At 43.1% G+C, this 22,500-nt stretch overlaps 1 protein-coding gene across 1 annotated transcript in view; it reads right to left on the reverse strand.

Annotated features, from left to right (window-relative positions):
• LOC106596642 (solute carrier family 4 member 11) overlaps positions 1-22,500 on the reverse strand; it is a 48,521-nt gene that overhangs the window by 18,361 nt on the left and 7,660 nt on the right. The window contains exons 5-10 of the mRNA XM_082957300.1: positions 22,062-22,194; positions 20,409-20,482; positions 14,437-14,689; positions 11,223-11,329; positions 9,645-9,804; positions 9,128-9,301 (exon numbers count right to left, since the gene is read on the reverse strand). Coding sequence (XP_082813426.1) covers positions 9,128-9,301; positions 9,645-9,804; positions 11,223-11,329; positions 14,437-14,689; positions 20,409-20,482; positions 22,062-22,194 — 901 coding nt within the window. The remainder of the gene's footprint in view (positions 1-9,127; positions 9,302-9,644; positions 9,805-11,222; positions 11,330-14,436; positions 14,690-20,408; positions 20,483-22,061; positions 22,195-22,500) is intronic.

Raw genomic sequence — 22,500 nt, forward strand, 5'->3', positions numbered from 1 at the left:
AAAAAAGTGATAATATTCCGACCGGGAAAGCCTGTATACGTACAAAGAGAGAGAAAATAAATACATCTCATGCCCTCGTGCACGAGCGTGAGTCTCAGAGTACTCTGACCAGCCACTATCCAAACGCGATAATGTGTTTCAGCCAGAGGCTGCCTCGATATCATTCAGCTTTTTCCCGGGCTCCGAGAGCCTATGGGAGCCGTAGGAAGTGTCACGTTACGGCAAAGATCCTCAGTCTTCAATAAAAAGAGCCAAGATGAACAACAACTTGTCAGAGAGGGCGCTTCCTGTTTGGAATCTTCTCAGGTTTTGGGCTGCCATTTGAGTTCTGTTATACTCACAGACACCATTCAAACAGTTTTAGAAACTTTAGGGTGTTTTCTATCCAAAGCCAATAATTATATGCATATTCTAGTTACTGGGCAGGAGTAGTAACCAGATTAAATCGGGTACGTTTTTTATCCGGCCGTGTCAATACTGCCCCCTAGCCCTAACAGGTTGGTTAGTTAAGTACTGGGAAGGCAGGTAATGTAGGAGAGAGGACTCTAACTTATACTTTCTTTGCTTTGGTTTTGTCCAGCCTCTTTTCCCCACATTACCGTGTGAAGGAAATAAATTCCCAGTAAACGGTAATATTCTCTGCCTCTGTCATCCTTACCTCCACCTACAATCACATCCCTCTTTCACTCCACTGGGAGTTGAGTGTCGCAGGGTGTTGAGTTCCCTCCTCCAAGAGGCGTACGTAACATAATGGGGGCTCATCCGGGATTCCATTAAACCCACCGGACCCTGCTGCTCTGAGCTCTCCGCGATTGGTGATTGAGGTGTGGTGGTAGGTTGTGAGTTTGGATGACTTGTTTAGTTTGTGTGTTCAGAAGGCTGCAGTGTACAAAATGGCTGCCTCATCCCAGTTTATTGAAGCGCCCTCTGTTGATCGGTTGGTGGGGTTGTGTAAAGTAGACCTTTGCGCTATAGCTGACCATTATGGACTCTTCGTCCCTGAGAAAGCCCTAAAGGCTGAGCTGTTGGTGCTAGTCAGGGAGGATTTGGTGAGAAAGCCCTAAAGGCTGAGCTGTTGGTGCTAGTCAGGGAGGGTTTGGTGAGAAAGCCCTAAAGGCTGAGCTGTTGGTGCTAGTCAGGGAGGGTTTGGTGAGAAAGCCCTAAAGGCTGAGCTGTTGGTGCTAGTCAGGGAGGGTTTGGTGAGAAAGCCCTAAAGGCTGAGCTGTTGGTGCTAGTCAGGGAGGGTTTGGTGAGAAAGCCCTGAAGGCTGAGCTTTTGGTGCTAGTCAGGGAGGGTTTGGTGAGAAAGCCCTAAAGGCTGAGCTGTTGGTGCTAGTCAGGGAGGGTTTGGTGAGAAAGCCCTGAAGGCTGAGCTTTTGGTGCTAGTCAGGGAGGGTTTGGTGAGAAAGCCCTGAAGGCTGAGCTTTTGGTGCTAGTCAGGGAGGGTTTGGTGAGAAAGCCCTAAAGGCTGAGCTGTTGGTGCTAGTCAGGGAGGGTTTGGTGAGAAAGCCCTGAAGGCTGAGCTGTTGGTGCTAGTCAGGGAGGGTTTGGTGAGAAAGCCCTGAAGGCTGAGCTGTTGGTGCTAGTCAGGGAGGGTTTGGTGAGAAAGCCCTGAAGGCTGAGCTTTTGGTGCAAGTCAGGGAGGGTTTAAGGAGAAAACAACAAATTTTCTCGTTGAAAGATGACAAGAGGGGGGTTTCGGGAGAGGAGACGGGTAGACCTTCCGATGCCAAGTCAGAGGACGGCGCGGAGGAAGGGGTTGCTCGTACCCCCTTTACATTGCCCCGATTGGACCCTTTATTTCTGCTTCGGGTCGCTCAGACAGCTTCAGGATAGTCCTCGTCGAGGAAGATAAACGTTCTTCTCAAGTTCTTGGCTCTTTCCAGAACAGCTACCTTGTCCTTGAACCTCAGGAACTTGACCACTATCGGCCTGGGCCTGTCAACTGGGCCGATGGTGGGTTTTTCCGTCCTGTGGGTGCATTCCACCTGAATCTTCCTGTGGTTCATCTTCAATTTCTCAGAGATCATTTCCCTCACTTTGTCCTCAGACTCCGTCCAGGTCTCATGTGGAGATTCTGCAATTCCGTCCACAACCATATTGTTCCACCTTGATCGTCCCTTGACTGATTTATCTGTCATTGTTATCATGGATTAACACACAGAACTGATTTCCTCTCTCAATGATTTACAGATTGCTGTCATCTCGCCCTTTTCCTGTTTCAACTCATTGAGCTGACCTAGGGAGAACATGACCCAACACACATGACCCAACACACCTCCAGGCTAAGGGCTATTTGACCAAGAAGGAGAGTGATGGAATACCTCAACACAATTTACATGGTTTGGGATTAATTGGACCGCAAAGTGAACGAAAATCAGCCAACAAGTGCTCAGCATAAGGGGGAACTCCTTCAAGACTGTTGGAAAAGCATTCCAAGTGAAGCTGGTTGAGAGAATGCCAAGAGTGTGCAAAGCTGTCATCAAGGCAAAGGGTGGCTATTTGAAGAATCTCAAATATCCAATCTATTTGTTTAACACTTTTTTGGTTACTGCACGATTCCATAGAAAACAGTAAAAATAAAGAAAAACCCTTGAATAAGTAGTTGTTCTAAAACTTTTGACCGGTAACATAAACTCAGCAAAAAAAGAAACGTCCTCTCACTGTCAACTGCATATATTTTCAAACTTAACATGTGTACATATTTGAATGAACTTAACAAGATTCAACAACTGAGACATAAACTGAACAAGTTCCACAGACATGTGACTAAAATAAATGGAATAATGTGTCCCTCAAAAGTAACAGTCAGTATCTGGTGTGGCCACCAGCTGCATTAAATACTGCAGTGCATCTTCTCCTCATGGACTGCACCAGATTTGCCAGTTCTTGCTGTGAGATGTTACCCCACTCTTTCACCAAGGCACCTGCAAGTTCCCAGACATTTCTGGGGGGAATGGCCCTAGCCCTCACCCTCCAATCCAACAGGTCCCAGATGTGCTCAATGGGATTGAGATCCGGGCTCTTCGCTGGCCATGGCAGAACACTGACATTCCTGTCTTGCAGGAAATCACTCACAGAACGAGCAGTATGGCTGGTGGCATTGTCATGCTGGAGGGTCATGTCAGGATGAGCCTGCAGGAAGGGTACGACATGAGGGAGGAGGATGTCTTCCCTGTAACACACAGCGTTGAGATTGCCTGCAATGACAACAAGCTCAGTCCGATGATGCTGTGACACACCGCCCCAACCGGTGATGTCTGGTGAGGACCTGCCTTACAACAGGCCTACAAGCCCTCAGGCCAGCCTCTCTCAGCCTATTGCGAACAGTCTGAGAACTGATGGAGGGATTGTGCGTTCCTGGTGTAACTCAGGCAGTTGTTGCCATCCTGTACCTGTCCTGCAGGTGCGATGTTTGGATGTACCGATCTTGTGCAGGTGATGCCATCTATTTTGTGAAGTGCACCAGTCCCTCCTGCAGCAAAGAACCCCCACAACATGATGCTGCCACCCCCATGCTTCATGGTTGGGATGGTGTTCTTCAGCTTGCAAGCCTCCCCCTTTTTCCTCCAAACATAACAATGGTCATTATGGCCAAACAGTTCTATTTTTGTTTCATCAGACCAGAGGACATTTCTCCAAAAAGTATGATCTTTGTCCCCATGTGCAGTTGCAAACCGTAGTCTGGCTTTTTTATGGTGGTTTTAGAGCAGTGGCTTCTTCCTTCCTGAGCAGCCTTTCAGGTTATGTCGATATAGGACTCATTTTACTATGGATATAGAGAACTTTGTACTTGTTTCCTCCAGCATCTTCACAAGGTCCTTTGCTGTTGTTCTGGAATTGATTTGCACTTTTCACACCAAAGTACGTTCGTCTCTAGAAGACAGAACGCGTCTCCTTCCTGAGCGGTATGATGGTTGCGTGGTCCCATGGTGTTTATACTTGCGTACTAATGTTTGTACAGATGAACGTGATAAATTCAGGTATTTGGAAATTGCACCCAAGGATGAACCAGACTTGTGGAGGTCTACAAATTTTTTTCTGAGGTCTTGGCTGATTTTCTTTTTCTTTTCCCGTGATGTCAAGCAAAGAGGCACTGAGTTTGAAGGTTGGCCTTGAAATACATCCTCAGGTACACCTTCAATTGACTCAAATTATGTCAATTAGCCTATAAGCAGCTTATAAAGCCATGACATAATTTTCTGGAATTTGCCAAGCTGTTTAAAGGCACAGTCAACTTAGTGTATGTAAACTTCTGACCCACTGGAATTGTGATACAGTGAATTGTAAGTTAAATAATCTGTCTGTAAACAACTGTTTGAAAAATTACTTGTGTCATGCACAAAGTAGGTGTCCTAACCAACTTGCCAAAACTACAGTTTGACCAACTGGCAAGTGTCTTCATTGACATTTTCAACCTCTCCTTGTCCGAGTCTGTAATATCAACATGCTTCAAGCAGACCACCATAGTCCCTGTGCCCAAGAACACAAAGGCAACCTGCCTAAATGACTACAGACCCGCAGCACTCACGTCCGTAGCCAAGTGTTTGAAAGGCTGGTCATGGTTCACATCAACACCATTATCCTAGAAACCCTAGACCCACTCCAATTTGCATACTGCCCCAACAGATCCACAGATAATGCAATCTCTATTGCACTCCACACTGCCCTTTCCCACCTGGACAAAAGGAACACCTATGTGAGAATGCTATTCATTGACTACAGCTCAGCATTCAACACCATAGTGCCCTCAAATCTCATCACTAAGCTAAGGATCTGGGACTAAACACCTCCCTCTGCAACTGGAACCTGCACTTTCTGACGGGCCGCCCCCAGGTGGTGAGGGCAGGTAACGACACATCCGCCACGCTGATCCTCAACATGGGGGCCCTTCAAGGGTGTGTGCTCAGTCCCCTCCTGTACTCCCTGTTCACTCATGACTGCACCGCCAGGAACGACTCCAACACCATCATTAAGTTTGCTGATGTTACAACAGTGGTTGGCCTGATCACCAACAACGACAAGATAGCCTATAGGGAGGAGGTTAGAGACCTAGCTGTGTGGTGCCAGGACAACAACCTCTCCCTTAACGTGATCAAGACAAAGGAGATGATTGTGGACTACAGGAAAAGGAGGACCGAGCACGCCCCAATTCTCATTGATGGGGCTGTAGTGGAGCAGGTTGAGAGCTTCAAGTTCCTTGGTGTCCACATCACCAACAAACTAATATGGTCCAAGCACACCAAGAAAATTGGGAAGAAGGCATGACAACGCCTATTCCCCCTCAGGAGACTGAAAAGATTTGGCATGGGTCCTCAGATCCTCAAAAGGTTCTACAGCTTCACCATCGAGAGCATCCTGACTGGTTGCATCACTGCCTGATATGGCAACTGCTTGGTCTCCGACCGCAAGGCACTACAGAGGGTAGTGTATACGGCCCAGAACATCACAGGGTCCAAGCTTCCTGCCATCCAGGACCTCTATACCAGGCGGTGTCAGAGGAAGGCCCTACAAATTGTCAAAGACTCTAGCCACCCTAGTCATAGACTGTTCTCTCTGCTACCGCATGGCAAGCAGTACCGGAGCACCAAGTCTAGGTCCAAGAGGCTTCTAAACAGCTTCTACCCCCAAGCCATAAGAATCCTGAACATTTAATCAAAATGGCTACCCAGACTATTTGCATTACACCCCCCCTTTACGCCACTGCTACTCTCTGTTATTATCTATGCATAGTCACTTTAATAACTCTACCTACATGTACATATTACCTCAATTACCTCGACTAACTGGTGCCCCCGCACATTGACTCTGTACTGGTACCCCCTGTATATAGCCTCCACATTGACTCTGTACCGGTACCCCCTGTATATAGCCTCCACATTGACTCTGTACCGGTACCCCCTGTATATAGCCTCCACATTGACTCTGTACCGGTACACCCTGTATATAGTCTCCACATTGACTCTGTACCGGTACCCCCTGTATATAGCCTCCACATTGACTCTGTACCGGTACCCCCTGTATATAGCCTCCACATTGACTCTGTACCGGTACACCCTGTATATAGCCTCCACATTGACTCTGTACCGTAATACCCTGTATATAGCCTCCACATTGACTCTGTACCGGTACCCCCTGTATATAGTCTCGCTATTGTTATTTACTGCTGCTCTTTAACTATTTGTTACTTTTATTTCTTATTCGTATTTTTTAAACTGCATTGTTGGTTAGGGGCTTGTAAGTAAGCATTGTATTCGGCACATGTGAAATTTAATTTTGAGTTGGATGATCTGGAGTCCTCGGCTTCGATGGAAAAAGTAAATCCTTGGGTCGTTAACCTGTTAGGGCTAGGGGGCAGTATTGACACAGCCGGATAAAAAATGTACCCGATTTAATCTGGTTACTACTCCTGCCCAGTAACTAGAATATGCATATAATTATTGGCTTTGGATAGAAAACACCCTAAAGTTTCTAAAACTGTTTGAATGGTGTCTGTGAGTATAACAGAACTCATATGGCAGGCCAAAACCTGAGAAGATTTCAAGCAGGAAGTGGCCTGACTGAGAAGTAGTGTTTCATCTTGGCTCTTTTTATTGAAGACTCAGGATCTGTGCAATAACGTGACACTTCCTACGTCTTCCATAGGGTCTCAGAGCCCTGGGAAAACGTTGAACGATATCGAGGCAGGCTCTGGCTGAAACACTTTATCGCTTTTGGCAAGTGGCCACTCAGAGTACTATGGGCTTAGGCGCGTGCCCGCGTCGACTGAATGCTTTCTTTTCCTTTGTCTGTTTACCTAAACGCAGATTCCCGGTCGGAATATTATCGCTTTTTTATGAGAAAAATGGCATAAAAATTGATTTTAAACAGCGGTTGACTGGCTGTTGAGTAGGTGGGACGCAAGCGTCCCACCTAGCCCATAGAGGTTAAAGGGAGTGCTCCTAATCTCAGCTTGTTACCTGTATAAAAGACACCTGTCCACAGAAGCAATCAATCAATCAGATTCCAAACTCTCCACCATGGCCAAGACCAAAGAGCTCTCCAAGGATGTCAGGGACAAGATTGTAGACCTACACAAGGCTGGAATGGGCTACAAGACCATCGCCAAGCAGCTTGGTGAGAAGGTGACAACATTTGGTGCGATTATTCGCAAATGGAAGAAACACAAAATAACTGTCAATATCCCTCGGCCTGGGGCTCCATGCAAGATCTCACCTCGTGGAGTTGCAATGATCATGAGAATGGTGAGGAATCAGCCCAGAACTACACAGGAGGATCTTGTCAATGATCAAGGCAGCTGGGACCATAGTCACCAAGAAAACAATTGGTAACACACTACGCCGTGAAGGACTGAAATCCTGCAAGGTCCCCCTGCTCAAGAAAGCACATATACATGCCCGTCTGAAGTTTGCCAATGAACATCTGAATGATTCAGAGGACAACTGGGTGAAAGTGTTGTGGTCAGATGAGACCAAAATGGAGCTCTTTGGCATCAACTCAACTCGCCCTGTTTGGAGGAGGAGGAATGCTGCCTATGACCCCAAGAACACCATCCCCACCGTCAAACATGGAGGTGGAAATATTATGCTTTGGGGGTGTTTTTCTGCTAAGGGGACAGGACAACTTCACCGCATTAAAGGGACGATGGACGGGGCCATGTACCGTCAAATCTTGGGTGAGAACCTCCTTCCCTCAGCCAGGGCATTGAAAATGGGTCGTGGAAGGGTATTCCAGCATGACAATGACCCAAAACACACGGCCAAGGCAACAAAAGGAGTGGCCCAGGAAGAAGCACATTAAGGTCCTGGAGTGACCTAGCCAGTCTCCAGACCTTAATCCCATAGAAAATTTGTGGAGGGAGCTGAAGGTTCGAGTTGCCAAACATCAGCCTCGAAACCTTAATGACTTGGAGAAGATCTGCAAAGAGGAGAATCCCTCCTGAGATGTGTGCAAACCTGGTGGCCAACTACAAGAAACATCTGACCTCTGTGATTGCCAACAAGGGTTTTGCCACCAAGTACTAAGTCATGTTTTGCAGAGGGGTCAAATACTTATTTCCCACATTAAAATGCAAATAATTTTATAACATATTTGACAAGCGTTTTTCAGGATTTTTGTTGTTTTTATTCTGTCTCTCACTGTTCAAATAAACCTACCATTAAAATTATAGACTGATCCTTTCTTTGTCAGTGGGCAAACGTACAAAATCAGCAGGGGATCAAATATTTTTTTCCCTCACTGTAGGTAGTCTCTAAGGGGCAGGTAGTCTCCAAGGGGCAGGTAGTCTCCAAGGGGCAGGTAGTCTCCAAGGGGCAGGTAGTCTCTAAGGGGCAGGTAGTCTCTAAGGGGCAGGTAGTCTCCAAGGGGCAGGTAGTCTCCAAGGGGCAGGTAGTCTCCAAGGGGCAGGTAGTCTCCAAGGGGGAGGTAGTCTCTAAGGGGCAGGGGGGCAGGTAGTCTCTAAGGGGCAAGTCTGTGCAGGTAGTCTCCAAGGGGCAGGTAGTCTCCAAGGGGCAGGTAGTCTCTAAGGGGCAGGTCTATGCAGGTAGTCTCTAAGGGGCAGGTAGTCTCTAAGGGGCAGGTAGTCTCTAAGGGGCAGGTAGTCTCCAAGGGGCAGGTAGTCTCTAAGGGGCAGGTAGTCTCCAAGGGGCAGGTAGTCTCCAAGGGGCAGGTAGTCTCTAAGGGGCAGGTAGTCTCTAAGTGGCAGGTAGTCTCTAAGTGGCAGGTAGTCTCCAAGGGGCAGGTAGTCTCCAAGGGGCAGGTAGTCTCCAAGGGGCAGGTAGTCTCTAAGGGGCAGGTAGTCTCTAAGGGGCAGGTAGTCTCTAAGGGGCAGGTTTGTGCAGGTAGTCTCTAAGGGGCAGGTCTGTGCAGGTAGTCTCCAAGGGGCAGGTAGTCTACTAGGGGCAGGTAGTCTCCAAGGGGCAGGTAGTCTCCAAGGGGCAGGTAGTCTCTAAGGGGCAGCTAAATGATGTAAATGTTTGTGCAGGTAGTCTCTAAGGGGCAGGTCTGTGCAGGTAGTCTCTAAGGGGCAGGTAGTCTCTAAGGGGCAGGTAGTCTCCAAGGGGCAGGTAGTCTCCAAGGGGCAGGTAGTCTCCAAGGGGCAGGTAGTCTCTAAGGGGCAGGTAACTCACGTCTCATATAGATGTCCTCCCTCTACCCGCTGCTCTACGAAGGCTAGCTGTCTGACGTGCAGGGTGGAGTGGGGGAAGGCTGCGTGGATCCATGGTAACCCCAGGAGAGACATCAGGATGTTGATGAGCCCAGAGAGCATCAGGTCCCAGTGGTATGCTGTTCCCTTCAGCAGCCTGGGACACACACACACACACACACACACACACACACACACACACACACACACACACACACACACACACACACACACACAAAGAGCATACACATACACACACACACACACACACACACACACACAGTTGATTTATACACACACACACAGTTGATTTATACACACACACACACACACACACAGTTGATTTATACACACACACACACAGTTGATTTATACACACACACACACACACACACACACACACACACACACACACACACACACACACACACACACACACACACACACACACACACACACACACACACTCAGATGAAGAGCATCAGCGTCGGCACATATACCTGTTCTCGGAAGCGTTGGTGAGAGAGACCACAATGTTCTGGTCGATGAAGATGAGGAGAGCCAGGAGGAAGCCGAGGCCCATGGCCAAAAAAACGTTCATGACTGTTAACTTCCCGACTGGAGCAACGCTGAACATCGGACCGTTATGGAAGTTAAACACTGGAACTGTAGAAACAAGACTAGGGTTGAGGACTAGGGTTGAGGACTAGAGTTGAGGACTAGGTTGAAGACTAGGGTTGAAGACTAGGATGGAGGACTAGGGTTGAAGACTAGGGTTGAAGACTAGGGTTGAGGACTAGGGTTGAAGACTAGGGTTGAAGACTAGGGTTGAGGACTAGGGTTGAGGACTAGGGTTGAAGACTAGGATTGAAGACTAGGGTTGAGGACTAGAGTTGAAGACTAGGGTTGAAGACTAGAGTTGAGGACTAGATTTGAGGACTAGAGTTGAGGACTAGGGTTGAGGACTAGGGTTGAGGACTAGGGTTGAAGACTAGGGTTGAGGACTAGGGTCGAGGACTAGGGTTGAAGACTAGGGTTGAAGACTAGGGTTGAGGACTAGGGTTGAGGACTAGGGTTGAAGACTAGGGTTGAAGACTAGGGTTGAGGACTAGCGTTGAAGACTAGGGTTGAGGACTAGCGTTGTTTATGTTTAGGATAGAAGGAGAGGAGGAGAGGGTACTGAAGGAGAGGAGGGGAGGAGGAGAGGGTACTGAAGGAGAGGAGGGGAGGAGGAGAGGGTACTGAAGGATAGAAGGAGAGGAGGAGAGGGTGCTGAAGGAGAGGAGGAGAGGAGGAGAGGGTACTGAAGGATAGAAGGAGAGGAGGAGAGGGTGCTGAAGGAGAGGAGGGGAGGAGGAGAGGGTACTGAAGGATAGAAGGAGAGGAGGAGAGGGTACTGGAGGAGAGGAGGGGAGGAGGAGAGGGTACTGGAGGAGAGGAGAGGAGGAGAAGGTACTGAAGGATAGAAGGAGAGGAGGAGAGGGTATTGAAGGAGAGGAGGTGAGGGTACTGAAGGATAGAAGGAGAGGAGGAGAGGGTACTGAAGGAGAGGAGAGGAGGAGAAGGTACTGAAGGATAGAAGGAGAGGAGGAGAGGGTATTGAAGGAGAGGAGGTGAGGGTACTGAAGGAGAGGAGGAGAGGAGGAGAAGGTACTGAAGGAGAGGAGGAGAGGAGGAGAAGGTACTGAAGGAGAGGAGGAGAGGAGGAGAGGGTGCTGAAGGATAGAAGGAGAGGAGGAGAGGGTACTGGAGGAGAGGAGGAGAGGGTACTGGAGGAGAGGAGGGGAGGAGGAGAGGGTACTGGAGGATAGGGTACTGAAGGATAGAAGGAGAGGAGGAGAGGGTACTGAAGGATAGAAGGAGAGGAGGAGAGGGTGCTGAAGGAGAGGAGGAGAGGAGGAGAAGGTATTGAAGGAGAGGAGGTGAGGAGGTGAGGGTACTGAAGGAGAGGAGGTGAGGGTACTGAAGGATAGAAGGACAGAAGGACAGGAGGAGAAGCTTGATGTCGTTGAACAGGTAGGATCCGATGAAGACGAAGGAGACAGGAGAGGAGGAGTAGAGAAGGAGGGAGTACTGACGCTCGATGTCGTTGAACAGGTAGGATCCGATGAAGGAGAATGCCAAAACCGAGATGGGCAGGGCACAGTCTGACAAAACCTCTCTCACCTTGGCATGGAGGAATGGACTGGAGGGAGAGCGAGGGAGAGAGGGTGAGGGAGCGAGGAGAGGGAGGGAAAGAGGGGAGGAGATAGAGGGAGGAAGAGAGAGGGAGTAAGTGAGGAGAGAGAGAGAGGTTGATTGGATTAATCAAAACAATCTGACTATGTATGCCAAAGCTTATTGAAAAGAGTCTGGACTGACAGGGGCATTCAAGGCAGATAGCAGACACAGGGGCCCTCAGTGCAGCGAGCAGACACAGGGGCCGTCAGGGCAGCGAGCAGACACAGGGGCCCTCAGGGCAGCGAGCAGACACAGGGGCCCTCAGGGCAGCGAGCAGACACAGGGGCCCTCAGGGCAGGGAGCAGACACAGGGGCCCTCAGGGCAGTGAGCAGACACAGGGGCCCTCAGGGCAGGGAGCAGACACAGGGGCCCTCAGGGCAGCGAGCAGACACAGGGGCCCTCAGTGCAGCGAGCAGACACAGGGGCCCTCAGGGCAGCGAGCAGACACAGGGGCCCTCAGGGCAGCGAGCAGACACAGGGGCCCTCAGGGCAGCGAGCAGACACAGGGGCCCTCAGGGCAGCGAGCAGACACAGGGGCCCTCAGGGCAGGGAGCAGACACAGGGGCCCTCAGGGCAGTGAGCAGACACAGGGGCCCTCAGGGCAGGGAGCAGACACAGGGGCCCTCAAGGCAGCGAGCAGACACAGGGGCCCTCAGGGCAGGGAGCAGACACAGGGGCCCTCAGGGCAGCGAGCAGACACAGGGGCCCTCAAGGCAGCGAGCAGACACAGGGGCCCTCAGGGCAGGGAGCAGACACAGGGGCCCTCAGGGCAGCGAGCAGACACAGGGGCCCTCAGGGCAGGGAGCAGACACAGGGGCCCTCAAGGCAGCGAGCAGACACAGGGGCCCTCAGGGCAGCGAGCAGACACAGGGGCCCTCAGGGCAGGGAGCAGACACAGGGGCCCTCAAGGCAGCGAGCAGACACAGGGGCCCTCAGGGCAGGGAGCAGACACAGGGGCCCTCAGGGCAGGGAGCAGACACAGAGGCCCTCAGTAAAACATGTAGACCAATTACAGCCACATTAGAGCAGTAGATCATGTAGGACCTATTACAGCCACATTAGAGCAGTAGAACATGTAGACCTATTACAGCCACATTAGAGCAGTAGAACATGTAGGACCTATTACAGCCACATTAGAGCAGTAGAACATGTAGACCTATTACAGCCACATTAGAGCAGTAGAACATGTAGACCTATTACAGCCACATTAGAGCAGTAGAACATGTAGACCTATTACAGCCACATTAGAGCAGTAGAACATGTAGACCTATTACAGCCACATTAGAGCAGTAGAACATGTAGACCTATTACAGCCACATTAGAGCAGTAGAACATGTAGACCTATTACAGCCACATTAGAGCAGTAGAACATGTAGGACCTATTACAGCCACATTAGAGCAGTAGAACATGTAGGACCTATTACAGCCACATTAGAGCAGTAGAACATGTAGACCTATTACAGCCACATTAGAGCAGTAGAACATGTAGACCTATTACAGCCACATTAGAGCAGTAGAACATGTAGGACCTATTACAGCCACATTAGAGCAGTAGAACATGTAGGACCTATTACAGCCACATTAGAGCAGTAGAACATGTAGGACCTATTACAGCCACATTAGAGCAGTAGAACATGTAGACCTATTACAGCCACATTAGAGCAGTAGAACATGTAGACCTATTACAGCCACATTAGAGCAGTAGAACATGTAGGACCTATTACAGCCACATTAGAGCAGTAGAACAGGTAGGACCTATTACAGCCACATTAGAGCAGTAGAACATGTAGACCTATTACAGCCACATTAGAGCAGTAGAACATGTAGACCTATTACAGCCACATTAGAGCAGTAGAACATGTAGACCTATTACAGCCACATTAGAGCAGTAGAACATGTAGACCTATTACAGCCACATTAGAGCAGTAGAACATGTAGACCTATTACAGCCACATTAGAGCAGTAGAACATGTAGGACCTATTACAGCCACATTAGAGCAGTAGAACAGGTAGGACCTATTACAGCCACATTAGAGCAGTAGAACATGTAGACCTATTACAGCCACATTAGAGCAGTAGAACATGTAGACCTATTACAGCCACATTAGAGCAGTAGAACATGTAGACCTATTACAGCCACATTAGAGCAGTAGAACAGGTAGGACCTATTACAGCCACATTAAAACATGTTTTAAATTGAAGTGTTACAACAACCTACAGCTACATTTTTGTTATTTTTAATTATTAAACGCTTTTTGATTAGGGTCGCAGCATATTATGTATATCTGTAGTGCATAGCAGCAAAGGCTGGATAAATATTATTGATCTCTTTTGTTGTAATATGTTAAATCGCGAGATACAGCAACCTGTGTACATGCTGTAATGAAGCAGGCAGGGAGCAGGTCTCGAACCCTCGACCATTCTAGCCCGAAGTCCAGCGAGCTATCGACTGAGCCCCAAAAGCTCGAGCGGCAGAGTCGATATCCGCGCTGATAAACCCAGGGTCCTACCACTACTGTCGGTGGCCATTACAAAAGGACCGTATCTTTTCTAATTTGGGTGGCAGTTGCATGTTTTTTGGTAAAAACTGATAGGTGATGTCTGGCCCGCAAAATCATAGTTTTTTCTATATGGTCCGTGCGCTGATTAAGTTTGACACCCTGGGCTAGTGTATCTATTGATGTAACTAGCTATTCATTTAGCTAGCTAAAGACAAAGAGCCTAACGTTAGCTAGCTAGCTGCAGGGAGGATGTCCTCTGATTGGAGGAGTGGGTGAGTGACCGACTTTAACACCTCATAAGGTTTTTCAGGGGGTTCTACTGTACCTCTGTTTAAACTGGTAGAGGGGGATCTACTGTCTCTCTGTTTAAACTGGTAGAGGGGGTTCTACTGTATCTCTGTTTAAACTGGTAGAGGGGTTTCTACTGTCTCTCTGTTTAAACTGGTAGAGGGGGATCTACTGTACCTCTGTTTAAACTGGTAGAGGGGGTTCTACTGTACCTCTGTTTAAACTGGTAGAGGGGGTTCTACTGTACCTCTGTTTAAACTGGTAGAGGGGGTTCTACTGTACCTCTGTTTAAACTGGTAGAGGGTGTAGCCCAGCCACAGGGTTCCCAGCATCAGCAGCAGACACAGGACTGGTCTCTCCCTGGTACACTGGATGAAGGAGTCAGGCAGAGGGAGAGAGCCCCCCACCACTCCCCCGCCTACTCCCCCCGTCCCATTACCCCCCAGTAGGGTCACACCCCCCTGCTCCTGTAGCCGTAGCAACGCCTCTCCACTTCCGTTGGTCAGCGTTGGGGCGTGGTAGTATGTTTGGAAGACTGGACGGCGGAGACAACAGGGAGTAATTATAATCACAGCATATCCAATTGGATCATCTCAATGATACCTTGGGCATAGTAGCCTACTGAATGGTCTGTAATGTATATGTTCTGTATGGTCTGTATGGTATATAATAATCTGTATGGTATATAATAATCTGAATGGTCTGTATGGTATATAATAATCTGAATGGTATATAATAATCTGGATGGTATATAATCATCTTTATGTTCTGTATGGTATATAATAATCTGGATGGTATATAATAATCTGAATGGTCTGTATGGTATATAATAATCTGAATGGTCTGTATGGTACATAATAATCTGTATGGTATATAATAATCTGAATGGTCTGTATGGTACATAATAATCTGTATGGTATATAATAATCTGAATGGTCTGTATGGTACATAATAATCTGTATGGTATATAATAATCTGAATGGTCTGTATGGTATATAATAATCTGAATGGTCTGTATGGTACATAATAATCTGTATGGTATATAATAATCTGAATGGTCTGTATGGTACATAATAATCTGTATGGTATATAATAATCTGAATGGTCTGTATGGTATATAATAATCTGAATGGTCTGTATGGTATATAATAATCAGTATGGTATATAATCATCTGAATGGTCTGTATGGTATATAATAATCTGTATGGTACATAATAATCTGAATGGTATATATAAATCTGAATGGTCTGTATGGTACATAATAATCTGTATGGTATATAATAATCTATATGGTCTGTATGGTATCTAATAATCTGAATGGTATATAATAATCTGAATGGTCTGTATGGTATATAATAATCTGAATGGTATATAATAATCTGTATGGTATATAATAATCTGAATGGTCTGTATGGTATATAATAATCTGTATGGTATATAATAATCTGTATGGTATATAATAATCTGAATGGTCTGTATGGTATATAATAATCTGTATGGTATATAACAATCTGAATGGTCTGAATGGTATATAATAATCTGTATGGTAGATAATAATCTGAATGGTCTGTATGGTATATAATAATCTGAATGGTCTGTATGGTATATAATAATCTGTATGGTATATAATAATCTGAATGGTCTGTATGGTATATAATAATCTGAATGGTCTGTATGGTATATAATAATCTGAATGGTCTGTATGGTACATAATAATCTGTATGGTATATAATAATCTGAATGGTCTGTATGGTATATAATAATCCGTATGGTATATAATAATCTGAATGCTATATAGTAATCTGAATGGTCTGTATGGTACATAATAATCTGTATGGTATATAATAATCTGAATGGTCTGTATGGTATGTAATAATCTGTATGGTATATAATAATCTGAATGTCTGTATGGTATATAATAATCTGTATGGTATATAAAAATCTGAATGGTATATAGTAATCTGAACTGTCTGTATGGTATATAATAATCTGTATGGTATATAATAATCTGAATGGTCTGTATGGTATATAATAATCTGTATGGTATATAATCATCTGAATGGTATATAGTACTCTGAATGGTCTGTATGGTATATAATAATCTGTATGGTATATAATAATCTGTATGGTATATAATAATCTGTATGGTCTGTATGGTATATAATAATCTGAATGGTCTGTATGGTATATAATCATCTGTATGGTATATAATAATCTGAATGGTCTGTATGGTATATAATAATCTGTATGGTATATAATTATCTGTATGGTATATAATAATCTGTATGGTATATAATAATCTGTATGGTCTGTATGGTATATAATAATCTGAATGGTCTGTATGGTATATAATCATCTGTATGGTATATAATAATCTGAATGGTCTGTATGGTATATAATAATCTGTATGGTATATAATAATCTGAATGGTATATAATAATCTGTATGGTATATAATCATCTGTATGGTCTGTATGGTATATAATAATCTGAATGGTCTGTATGGTATATAATAATCCGTATGGTATATAATAATCTGAATGGTCTGTATGGTATATAATAATCTGTACGGTATATAATAATCTGAATGGTCTGTATGGTATATAATCATCTGAATGGTCTGTATGGTATATAATAATCTGTATGGTATATAATAATCTGAATGGTCTGTATGGTATATAATAATCTGAATGGTCTGTATGGTATATAATAATCCATATGGTATACAATAATCTGAATGGTATATAATAATCTGAATGGTCTGTATGGTACATAATAATCTGTATGGTATGTAATAATCTGAATGGTCTGTATGGTATATAATAATCTGTATGGTCTGTATGGTATATAATAATCTGAATGGTATATAGTAATCTGAATGTCTGTATGGTATATAATAATCTGTATGGTATATAATAATCTGAATGCTATATAGTAATCTGAATGGTCTGTATGTATATAATAATCTGTATGGTATATAATAATCTGAATGGTATATAGTAATCTGAATGTCTGTATGGTATATAATAATCTGTATGGTATATAATCATCTGAATGCTATATAGTAATCTGAATGGTCTATATGGTATATAATAATCTGAATGGTATATAGTAATCTGAATGGTCTGTATGGTATATAATAATCTGTATGGTATATAATAATCTGAATGGTCTGTATGGTATATAATAATCTGTATGGTACATACTAATCTGAATGGTATATAGTAATCTGAATGGTCTGTATGGTACATAATAATCTGTATGGTATATAATTATCTGAATGGTCTGTATGGTATATAATAATCTGTATGGTATATAATAATCTGAATGTCTGTATGGTACATAATAATCTGTATGGTATATCATAATCTGAATGGTATATAGTAATCTGAACTGTCTGTATAGTATATAATAATCTGAATGGTCTGTATGGTATATAATAATCTGAATGTTATATAATCATCTGAATGGTATTCAGTACTCTGAATGGTCTGTATGGTATATAATAATCTGTATGGTATATAATAATCTGTATGGTATATAATAATCTGTATGGTCTGTATGGTATATAATAATCTGAATGGTCTGTATGGTATATAATCATCTGTATGGTATATAATAATCTGAATGGTCTGTATGGTATATAATAATCTGTATGGTATATAATAATCTGAATGGCATATAATAATCTGTATGGTATATAATAATCTGAATGGTCTGTATGGTATATAATAATCTGTATGGTATTTAATAATCTGTATGGTCTGTATGGTATATAATAATCTGAATGGTCTGTATGGTATATAATAATCCGTATGGTATATAATAATCTGAATGGTCTGTATGGTATATAATAATCTGTATTGTATATAATAATCTGAATGGTCTGTATGGTATATAATCATCTGAATGATCTGTATGGTATATAATAATCTGTATGGTATATAATAATCTGAATGGTATGTATGGTATATAATAATCCGTATGGTATACAATAATCTGAATGGTATATAGTAATCTGAATGGTCTGTATGGTATATAATAATCTGTATGGTATGTAATAATCTGAATGGTCTGTATGGTACATAATAATCTGTATGGTATATAATAATCTGAATGGTCTGTATGGTATATAATAATCTGTATGGTCTGTATGGTATATAATAATCTGAATGGTCTGTATGGTATATAATAATCTGAATGGTCTGTATGGTACATAATTATCTGTATGGTATATAATAATCTGAATGGTCTGTATGGTATATAATCATCTGAATGATCTGTATGGTATATAATAATCTGTATGGTATATAATAATCTGAATGGTATGTATGGTATATAATAATCCGTATGGTGTACAATAATCTGAATGGTATATAGTAATCTGAATGGTCTGTATGGTATATAATAATCTGTATGGTATATAATAATCTGAATGGTCTGTATGGTACATAATAATCTGTATGGTATGTAATAATCTGAATGGTCTGTATGGTATATAATAATCTGTATGGTCTGTATGGTATATAATAATCTGAATGGTCTGTATGGTATATATTAATCTGAATTGTCTGTATGGTACATAATAATCTGTATGGTATATAATAATCTGAATGTTCTGTATGGTATATAATAATCCGTATGGTATATAATAATCTGAATGGTATATAGTAATCTGAATGTCTGTATGGTATATAATAATCTGTATGGTATATAATAATCTGAATGCTATATAGTAATCTGAATGGTCTGTATGGTATATAATAATCTGAATGGTATATAGTAATCTGAATGTCTGTATGGTATATAATAATCTGTATGGTATATAGTAATCTGAATGTCTGTATGGTATATAATAATCTGTATGGTATATAATAATCTGAATGGTCTGTATGGTATATAATAATCTGCATGGTATATAATAATCTGAATGGTATATAGTAATGTGAATGGTCTGTGTGGTATATAATAATCTGTATGGTATATAATAATCTGTATGGTATATAATAATCTGAATGGTCTGTATGGTATATAATAATCTGTATTTTACATAATAATCTGAATTGTATATAGTAATCTGAATGGTCTGTATGGTACATAATAATCTGTATGGTATATAATAATCTGAATGGTCTGTATGGTACATAATAATCTGTATGGTATATAATAATTTGAATGGTCTGTATGGTATATAATAATCTGTGTGGTATATAATAATCTGAATGTCTTTATGGTATATAATAATCTGTATGGTATATAATAATCTGAATGGTATATAGTAATCTGAACTGTCTGTATGGTATATAATAATCTGTATGGTATATAATAATCTGAATGGTCTGTATGGTATATAATAATCTGAATGGTCTGTATGGTATATAATAATCTGTATGGTATATAATCATCTGAATGGTATATAGTACTCTGAATGGTCTGTATGGTATATAATAATCTGTATGGTATATAATTATCTGTATGGTATATAATAATCTGTATGGTATATAATAATCTGTATGGTCTGTATGGTATATAATAATCTGAATGGTCTGTATGGTATATAATAATCTGTATGGTCTGTATGGTATATAATAATCTGAATGGTATATAATCATCTGTATGGTATATAATCATCTGTTTGGTCTGTATGGTATATAATAATCTGAATGGTCTGTATGGTATATAATAATCCGTATGGTATATAATAATCTGAATGGTATATAGTAATCTGAATGGTATATAATAATCTGTATGGTATATAGTAATCTGAATGGTATATAATAATCTGTATGGTATATAATAATCTGTATGGTATATAATATTCTGTATGGTATATAATAATCTGAATGGTCTGTATGGTATATAATAATCTGTATGGTATATATTCTAATCTGAATGGTATATAATCATCTGTATGGTATATAATAATCTGTATGGTATATAATAATCTGTATGGTATATAATCATCTGAATGGTCTGTAATGTATATGTTCTGAATGGTCTCTATGGTATATAATAATCTGAATGGTATATAATAATCTGTATGGTATATAATAATCTGAATGGTATATAATAATCTGTATGGTATATAATCATCTGAATGGTCTGTATGGTATATAATAATCTGGATGGTATATAATAATCTGTATGGTATATAATAATCTGTATGTCTGTAAGCTATATAATCATCTGAATGGTCTGTAATGTATATGTTCTGTATGGTCCGTATGGTATAAATTGAGTTGTCCTCCTCCTTACTTTTGACGGTTCCTTTCAGAGCGTCCACTACGAAGGCTATCGAGATGAACAGAGCTATGACCTCCTCTGTTGACCTGGGAGAGGACAAGAACAACAAGAGCAACAACAGTAAACATGTCGTCCCCCACCAACGACGCAGCACTTCCCTTGGGCCAATTGAGATATCACATTTGACTAACACATTCCAGTTCATTACTATAGCTTCCGACGTGGGCCTATCACTGCCATTTTTGTAAATGTCGGATCTCTATGGCAAGATGCATCATTCAGCCAAGTTGTCGATATCGGGCCAGTGCTGTCTGAGTGACTAACCTACGTACGAACGAACAGAGACACATCCACAGTCCCCTCCCTGATTTCATGGTGGGGGACAACAACAACACAAACATCAGTGAAATGATGGTCCATGATGTAGGCGACCAGACCTTTAAAACAGCTTCATGACATTATAGATGTTACCGTACGTTATACCATGGCATTGTTGAATACGTGTTTCTGATTGGCTTGAAGGTCATTCTAGAGCGTGCATTGTTTAATGAATAAGGCCATAAGGGGGTATATGATCAATATACCATGGCTAAGTCTGTTCTTCACACGACGCATCGCAGAGTGCCTGGATACAGACTTTAGCCGTATCCTGGATACAGCCTTTAGCCGTATCCTGGATACAGCCTTTAGCCTTTAGCCGTATCCCGGATACAGCCTTTAGCCTTTAGCCGTATCCTGGATACAGCCTTTAGCCTTTAGCCGTATCCTGGATACAGCCTTTAGCATTTAGCCGTATCCTGGATACAGCCTTTAGCCGTATCCTGGATACAGCCTTTAGCCTTTAGCCGTATCCTGGATACAGCCTTTAGCCTTTAGCCGTATCCTGGATACAGCCTTTAGCCTTTAGCCTTTAGCCGTATCCTGGATACAGCCTTTAGCCGTATCCTGGATACAGCCTTTAGCCTTTAGCCGTATCCTGGATACAGCCTTTAGCCTTTAGCCGTGGTATATTGACCACATACCACAAACCCCCGAGAGCCTTAATACTATTATAAACTGATTACCAACATAATTAGAGCAGTAAAAATATATGTTTTTTTAATACCCGTGGTATACCACGGCTGTCAGCCAATCGGCATTCAGGGCTTAAACCACTCCGTTTATATTTCCCTATAACACACACGATATCAGCACGGCAGAATCCAACGGCTTTAGTTCTGACTCGTTCTATGTCTGAGCTGCTTTTGAAAGCAAACGTTGAACTGAAAACTATATTGCCGTTGCGATTTTTGATTTTAATAATACCAAGCTAGGACTGACGGTTTAATGAGCTAAACTAGCAAGTCTGTTTGGTTACCACAGAAACTACTGTAGCTCTCTGCTAAACTCTCTAGCTACTTCAGTGGATGTTTAACACATCTAGCTTCATACGTGGTAAATGATAGCCGTGGTATGAAAGGGACAGTCAACTCGGGGCTCTATGCGTTCTCTGGGAAATAACTCCGTGGAAGGATGTGTTCCCCTCTGCTGGCACGTCGGGGAACACACCTTCCATGTCATTCAGTATTTTCCCATAGAACTCATAGCCCCTCGTTGATTACTTCCTTATTTATAGTCATATATAAACTGTGGAATACAGTATAATATTCAGTGCATACAGAGTACCTTTTAAACAGCTTCATGAGCAGGGAGAGGTTGAAGATAGCTCCAAGGATGAGGAAGAGGGAGTTCCAGAGACCGATGCAGGCGTAGAACGCTGGGAAGTCCAGATCATAGTCATCACAGAGACCACGGATCACTGTAGACAGACAGACAGACCACGGATCACTGTAGACAGACAGACAGACAGACAGACAGACAGACAGACAGACAGACAGACAGACAGACAGACAGACAGACAGACAGACAGACAGACAGACAGACAGACAGACAGACAGACAGACAGACAGACAGACAGACAGACAGACAGACAGACAGAGACCACGGATCACTGTGACCTTGAGACTACTGCAGCCCACGTGGGTAGCCAGACAGGAAGTGAAGGGATGTGAAGACAGTGGTAGGACTACAGTAGGATTCAAACCCCAGGCTCAGCTACAGACAT

The sequence above is a fragment of the Salmo salar genome, chromosome 01 (genome assembly GCF_965601325.2).
Source record: "Salmo salar chromosome 01, fSalSal1, whole genome shotgun sequence".
Taxonomy (NCBI): domain Eukaryota; kingdom Metazoa; phylum Chordata; class Actinopteri; order Salmoniformes; family Salmonidae; genus Salmo; species Salmo salar.